We start from the raw sequence: 7,308 nt of genomic DNA on the forward strand, positions 1-7,308 counted from the left end.
TCATCTGATGTAAGTGGCAGTGGGGTATCAAGCACTGGCCTGGCTCAGGCCACACAGTGTCACGCACACAGCTGTCGGCTGCGCTGCCAGGTCTGGCGCAGCTCTGCCCCTGCCTGGCCAAGGGGCGGATGGCGAGCTGTCGCGGCTGCTCTCGCCTCGTCTCGCCCTGAGAAGCTCCTGGGCGATCGTGAGGAGGCTCTGTGACAGCAGCCCAGCGTAGCACTGGGCGAGTGCCGTCAGGCGTCAACCACCGTCTCCACTTGGCAGCTATCTTACCTGGGGCTGCCACGGAAGGGAAAAAAGGCTGTTTCCTGGGTGCCAGCTTATGTGCCCCTCTGCAGAATAATTCACTTTTCCACACTGAAATAAATACAAGACATTTGATGTATTCACCCACTTTAATAACATGACAGATACGATGTTGTCACCACGGAATGTGAGTTCAGGTTAGGTAAGAGGTTCTGCGAGCGTTCACAGCCATTCTGGGGTACAGCAGAGCTTGTGCGTCATGCCGGACCAGCCAGCTCACCACTAAACCACTCACTGCTTGCACTCTGAGTAAAGTGTTTTAACATTCATAATTCTTACAGAGAAACATACTGCACACATTTAAAAAGTAGTTCTTTATCTGTGCCTTAGCACTTAAGGTAAATACTTCTATTTCAAGATGACATTTAAAAATTATTCTAATACAACAGCAGCAAAAAATATAATTCTACAAGTATAAAAGAGCTAAACTGCAATTCATAGTTATGCTAGTCTCGTGCTTACAAGTGTGATTCTGAAATAAACATGACTTCAATGCAGCGCTCATGTTAGTATTCGAGGTTGAGCACGCACGCACGCACGGACATGTCAGCTGTGGGAGGCTCTAAGCTACAGCTCACATGTACTTTGAAAGAGTTCTTCCAGAGCCAGCCAGTCCTAAAAACCAACTCGTCACCCCAGTCCACAAGGCAGACAAGGACAAACTGCAGTAACTGGGGTCAACGGGGCTCCTACCCAACATGCAGGGCGTGGGACACTCGGCAGCAGAGCAGAGGGCTTCAGGGCTGGCCAGCGCAGGAGGAGCTGTCATGAGGGGCGAGGGAAGGTGGACTAAACGCTATCCAGTGCACAGACGTGACCTTTCTGGAGCCTGAATGACACAGTTAGTGAAGCAGTCACCACTAGCGTGGTTATCAAGGCTGCGAGGAAGAAATGTTATTCCAGATACTATAATACAGTTTGAACCAACTCAAAGGATTTATTTTTGACACAAATACGTAACCTCAACATGAGATGTCTAACTGCAGCAAGCGCTTCCAGAGTTCAAGGCAGCGTCTCCTCTTCTAGGGCTTAGGCTTTGCCCAGAACTCCCGATACATGGAATAGCCCATCCCTGCAGGAGAAGACACTCGTTAAGCACTGCGGTATTTCCTCCAGCATTCAGAAAACAAACCAGGCGACAGAACAGCTCATGGGGGTCCCCTAAAACAAGCCAGCACAGACTGCTGAAAGGGCAGCGAAACCAAGGAGCATTAATCATAGTGTTTGTGTTCCTGAACAGCTTAACTTTCGGGAACTCCTTTTATAGTAGCTGCAGCTTTGTGAGAGGAGTCTGACTCGCTCAGTGTTACAGTATTTGTTTTAAAGAACCATGAATGCCTGGCATCTGTAAAAGGAGCCGATCGTGTCATTTAACACCAGATAACACAGGATGATGACAGCAAAAGGTGTTAGCACCCACACTAACAAACCTCTTTCCTACCTTCAAAAACTCAGTAAATGCCAAGTACGTGTCTTTCTCAGCAAGCTGCCCTCAGACACACTCCCAAGGAAACTGAGCCAGTGGGGTTTTTCCTTTCTTGAAGTCTTAGTAGTAGAATGTATCATCTCTCTTCCCCTCTCTCTATACATCCTAACATATTTATTATAGTAAAACTATTTTAATTTACTTTTGCATGAAAATAAGTGATATATCTCAACGGCTGCAGTGGCGACTGCCACCGTCGGCTAGGTCCTGCCTATGAAGAACCGCACTGCCTGCAGATGTGCAAATCTCCGCGGGAACCTACCAAGGGTCATTGCGCCCACAACGAAGCCTTGGGCTGCCACGCGCATGTGGATCAGGTGCACGGACATTTTAGTGTTTCCCCTGCTCTTCAGTTTGTATAATCCATACGCGACAATTGCTGCGAAGCCTGCCATTCCTGTAAAAGACACAGTCACAAGGGCGTTAATGTGTGGGCAGAGGAAACCAAGCTGCTTTTGCCATTAATCAATTTACTTTCTATTATTTTTCAGAGGGCTTACAGGACCACTAATTAATTAATTTACAGAGCTTTTAATATTTTCTCCTTCAAAACAAAAATCTGTAACTCACAGCCAGCAGTAGCATACCCCGCAAGTCAGTATTATCTTTCAAGATGTGGGGTTGCACCACGATGCCTCTAACCTCAGCACACTGGGAGGCTGAGGCAGGAAGATGGCAAGTTCTGGACAACTCAGAGACTGAGCCAGACCCCGTCTCAACAAAACAAAGCAAAACAAAACACCCCCAAACAACAACAACAACAAACCCAGCGTAGGTGTCTGTGAACTGTCCAGGTAAATCCCTCCAAAGCCCCCAGGAATCAAGCTAATTCATGATCACTACAGCTGCGAGGGGTCTTCGGTCGGGGAGGACTGTGCAGCTCTCGCCCCGTTCTGCCCCCTCCCTGAAGGCGACCAGACAGTGCAGACCGCCCTGCACACGGCGTCGCCCACACAGAACCACGGCCCATTCACCTTGAAGGCACAGACTACTCACAGCACGGCTGTGTGCTTTCAACGTGCCCCGTGTGCGTCCTCATACCAACACCTAGAGGAATAATCTGGGCAAAGGGAAAGAGCGAACCAAAGTAGCGCAAGAAATAAAGGCACTGGCTGGGCACAGTGGCACAAGCCTGCAACTCCAGCATTTGGGGGGCTGAGCAAGAGGGCCAGAAGAGCTCGACCTTGGAAGCCTGTTAAAAAATTAAGAGAAGGAAAGAAGAAAGGAAAGAAGGGAGGGAGGGAGTGCAGTGAAAAAGGTGTAATATAATGACATAGAATGGTGAGCTAGTGAAATCTACACTGGTTCCTTCAAAATGAGTATAATAGAGACAAACTCATGGTAAAAATTAACCTGAAATTTAAGGTTTTGGTTGTTACAACAAAATATTAATGCTAAAAGTCTTGAGTTAGGAAATAAATGTATTTGGTACAGGGTCTCGCTACACAGCTCAGACTCCCGCTGATCTTCCTGCTTCAGCCTCCCCAGCAGAGGGATTACAGGTGTGTGCTACCACTCCAGGTCTCAGCTCCGGGGCGGGGCTGGCGGAGCCTGGGGTGCCAGGGATTGAACCCCAGTCCCGTGCTTGCCTAAGCAGGCGCTTAGTCCGCTAGCTCACCAGCTCTTGTGTTCATCTTAATCCCAGAAATGTTGTAAATCCTATCCTCCAAAAAATGTAAAAATAATCACTAGCAGTACTGGAAGAGAACTTCCAAATCATCACAAGAAAAATACAAAAGCAAATGGATCAAGTATAACAGAAAATATGAAGTAGATAGTAGAAGAAAAACTTGACAGAACTTACTAGGAGAAATATGAATGGAGATTCACTTCCTTTACTGAATTCAAACCAAACCAAACCTGGACATACATATTATACAGGGGACAGAAGTATGACACTGAAGAGTTAAAAAGCTTAAACTTCTAAATATTCCAATCAACAGAACAATGGCATACATCAAGCAAAAACAGCAATACAGGCACAGTAGAAGCAGGAAAAAGGTACTGTCTCTTTTAGAAAACAGGAGTTGAATGATACCATTATGTAAACTTCAATGTCAGCTTTAAAATAAGATCTAAAATCTTAATTTACAATAGAGATCACATCTTCTTTCAAGCAACAGAGTAAAACACAATTAAGTATTAAGACACAACTTTCAAATTCCAAAGACTATAATCTGAAGGCAGCGTCCACAGAATCTAAAGCCAAGCATCAAAAACAAAAGTCAGACCCACGAAGGTCCGTATTCTAGCTGGGTCTGGGCGTGAAGGCCGAACACGTGCAGCGAGGAAACGCTCGGGCTGCCCGGGACCGCAGCGCAGCGCAGCGCAGCGCTGGGGACGCGCACCCGCCGCCTCTGGGCAGTCGGCTTAAAGGCTGACCACTGGGAGGGAGGCCCCGAGCCCAGCGGCCGAACCCCAATTCCCGCCCCGCGGGCTTCCGGCCTCTACTCTCCCGGCCGGCCGCAGGCACCCTGGACGTCTTCTGAAGTCGTGAGACCTTTCTCTCGCTTGGGTCTACCGTTCTTCTGTGGCTTTTTCTGTCTTATGCAAATATTTAGGACTCCAAGCCATAGCAGCACATTCGCCCGCATCCCTGGCTGACACCTGACTTAAAAAGGAGTGTGACTCGTGTGTCAACACTACATGTAATCAGTATTTGCTTTTGATGTCTAGAGAGAACTCTATTCTAATACGCTGATTTTTAAATCGCTAGAGACAACTGTGTCATTTTATTTTTTTAACATGTCACAAGCCCTTCATGGGCACTGCATGTCTACATGACTGGCCTCAGAAACTCTGAACACAGGCATGTTGGGTGCCCTGGGGCCCAGGGCCTTTGTCACCCCGTGTCACTCCACTGGGAGGGGCACGTGGGAGCTGGGCTTCGTTTCCTACCCTGTAGACTTTCACCTGTAGCCTTTTGCTCTAATAAACCATAAGCATGACCTTAACGAGAGTCTCAGCCTGTCTGGAATCCCCAAAGCATCATTCTCTGAAAACAACACAAATTGCCTGAACAGACAAAGGATTTTCATGACAGGCTTTGTATCACGCCAATCACAGCGGATTTGAACATTAAAAATGTGAAAATAAATTCTTTCAGGTTATGTCCACTGAACACGTTCACTTTGTCTTTGCTCCTTGGGCAGGGCGGCACAGCAGGCCAAGGCATCGAACTTCCAACCCCGATGTCTGCCTAAGCAGGCCCTTTCATCTGCTATCTGGCTGGCCCTTGTTTTTATTGTTTCAGACATACAGCACACTTACTACTAGACCGTCAAGGCCAAACATACCAATAGGGACAAACGGTGCTTCTTTAGCCTTTCGGATAAGTTTGGATCCCTGGTCTTCATCATATGAAGAAAGAGAAACATCTGTGTTGCTTGACATGGTAACTGCTTGAAGACTCTTCCTGAAAGAGAGCTGCCACAAGCTTCAGCGATTATAGTCACTTAGAACATTATTAAATATCTGAATGAACTCAAAACATTCCTAATCTCCATGAAAAATCTGATGTGTTATCCATGAACTTCAAAAAATATATTTTAAATGCATTTAGTACAGGATGTACAGGGTCTCACTACACAGATCAGACTCCTAGGGATCCTCCTGTTTTCAGCCTCCCAAAGCGCTGGGATTACAGGCGCGCACCACCACGCCCAGTCCCAACCTCAGCACGCCATGGGGGCAGGGCTGGCACGGCATGCCGGGATCAAACCCTGGCCACTGCGCTCTGCCTAAGCAGGCGCTTTAGTCCTCTGACCTATCTGGCCAGCCCTCAAAAAGTATTTCCTGGATGAACTATCTTCAATCTACAGACACCTTTACAGTTATATATAATCCCTCTTAAACTTACTGTGTTAAAGAGTTTAATTTTCTTAAAAGTTACTTTCATCAGTTACATTACCAGTTATCAATTTCCTGGCCCTCTTCCATTCCACTCCGCTTCACCCTGACAGCTTCTAGCTACCCAAGCCCGGCTCTCGACAGCGGGCGCGGAACCCCACTGGCTGTAACGCGGAACCCCACTGGCTGTAACGCGGAACCCCACTGGCTGTAACGCGGAACCCCACTGGCTGTAACGCGCAGCCTCGCGCACACCGCGCCGCTCTCGGCAGCTGACTGCCTTCGCTTCTCATGCCTGGTCAGCGCGCCCTGGTCTCTAGGATCGATGTCACTCGCCTTCTGGGATATGCGTGTCATTCATAGGAGCCCAGGAATGCCTGCCACGTGCATTTCTTCCTCTTAGGGACAAGGATTAATTTCAAATCATGTTGCTAGACATGGTTCCCTTTAAATATGCTGTTTAACTGAATAAACCATATACCTCTGGGGTCACCACGCACCACAGCAGCAGAAATGGAAGTGCCTGCGACTCTTCAGCAAGAGTCTCCTCAACTACAGATTTGCTCTTTTATGGATCTTTCTCACATTTCCATGTTCCCTCAAATTCTCTCTTTTTTTTTTTTTGTGGAAAAAAAAGCCCCTGGGGAGGGGGACGTGGCAGGGAGCACCTTCACAGAAAATGCAGCTCCAGGGGCTGGCGGAGGGAGGCACGTGCAGTTCGAAATCATCACCCCATGCCTCAGCTCCACTGAGGAGCATCAGTGCTGGCTTCCAACAGAGAAGAAAACCTTAGCTGGGTAAGGGAAAAAAATTCAGAGAGGACCAGATCCTTGCTGTTTGTATTCCATTACTTCCTAAATGACTAAACTCTTACTCAACTTTTATCATGCATAAGGCTCAAGGTTCGGGATGCTCCTATTTGAAAAACTAAAGCACAAATACAAAAGTGATTAATGATTCAAAAACTAGATACTGAAAAGACGGCGTGATTATCAGCATGACAATAAGAACTGAATTTACATGGAACGCTATCTGTAGCTGGTTTTGAGAAGTTTCAGAGAGAAGGGTTTGCGCGGTGAACTGAAGAAACTGCCTCAGCGGCCTAGCTGGCGGCCCGCACGGGACCCAGGCAGGCCTGCGGCCGGCCGCAGAGCTCCTCAGCTGCGGCCGCTCAGCACACCCGCTTCCTCTCCTTGCCACCCCCACGCCCCCGTGAGATGCTCCCTGCCCCAAGCCTCTGACCAGACGACCGCAGTTTCCCTGCATGGCCAGCTCTGCCCCCAGGAACTTTCCTGGCTAAGTGCTACTTTTTCAGGTTCGCATCTCAACTGGCCTCTGAAGTCCTGTTGATTTCCCAGGCTTCTGCTAAGTGTTCTGATTATGCGCTCCTTCACTACCCATCACAACTACTTGTTTAACTCGCTCCTTTACTGGACTCCTGGCAGTCAGGGCCTCTACTCGCTCTGTTCCTGTCCATCCCCACGACCTGCTGCAATGCCCCGTATGCAACAAGTACCACAAAATGTGTACTGGACACATTTGAAGAGTTCAGTCAGTTAAAAAGCCAGATTCCACATGTTCAACTGCTTTTTAAAATACAAGTTTTACATTCCGTCTATGAAAAAAGAAATGATAAAGTGAGTAAAAGTCTTGGATCCTTGCAA

General features: G+C 47.8%; 1 protein-coding gene across 2 annotated transcripts in view; it reads right to left on the minus strand.

The window, feature by feature from the left end:
- Positions 1-379: 379 nt before the first annotated feature.
- Higd1a (HIG1 hypoxia inducible domain family member 1A) overlaps positions 380-7,308 on the minus strand; it is a 9,700-nt gene continuing 2,771 nt past the window's right edge. The window contains exons 2-4 of one of the 2 annotated variants that reach the window (XM_004640660.3): positions 5,092-5,210; positions 2,058-2,192; positions 380-1,381 (exon numbers count right to left, since the gene is read on the minus strand). In XM_004640660.3, coding sequence (XP_004640717.1) covers positions 1,332-1,381; positions 2,058-2,192; positions 5,092-5,188 — 282 coding nt within the window. In that variant the 5' untranslated portion in view covers positions 5,189-5,210 and the 3' untranslated portion in view covers positions 380-1,331. Of the gene's footprint in view, positions 1,382-2,057; positions 2,193-5,091; positions 5,222-7,308 lie in introns of both variants that reach the window. The other variant, XM_023700801.1, reaches the window with a different exon arrangement.

The sequence above is a fragment of the Octodon degus genome, unplaced genomic scaffold, assembly GCF_000260255.1.
Source record: "Octodon degus isolate 3935 unplaced genomic scaffold, OctDeg1.0 scaffold00126, whole genome shotgun sequence".
Classification (NCBI taxonomy): domain Eukaryota; kingdom Metazoa; phylum Chordata; class Mammalia; order Rodentia; family Octodontidae; genus Octodon; species Octodon degus.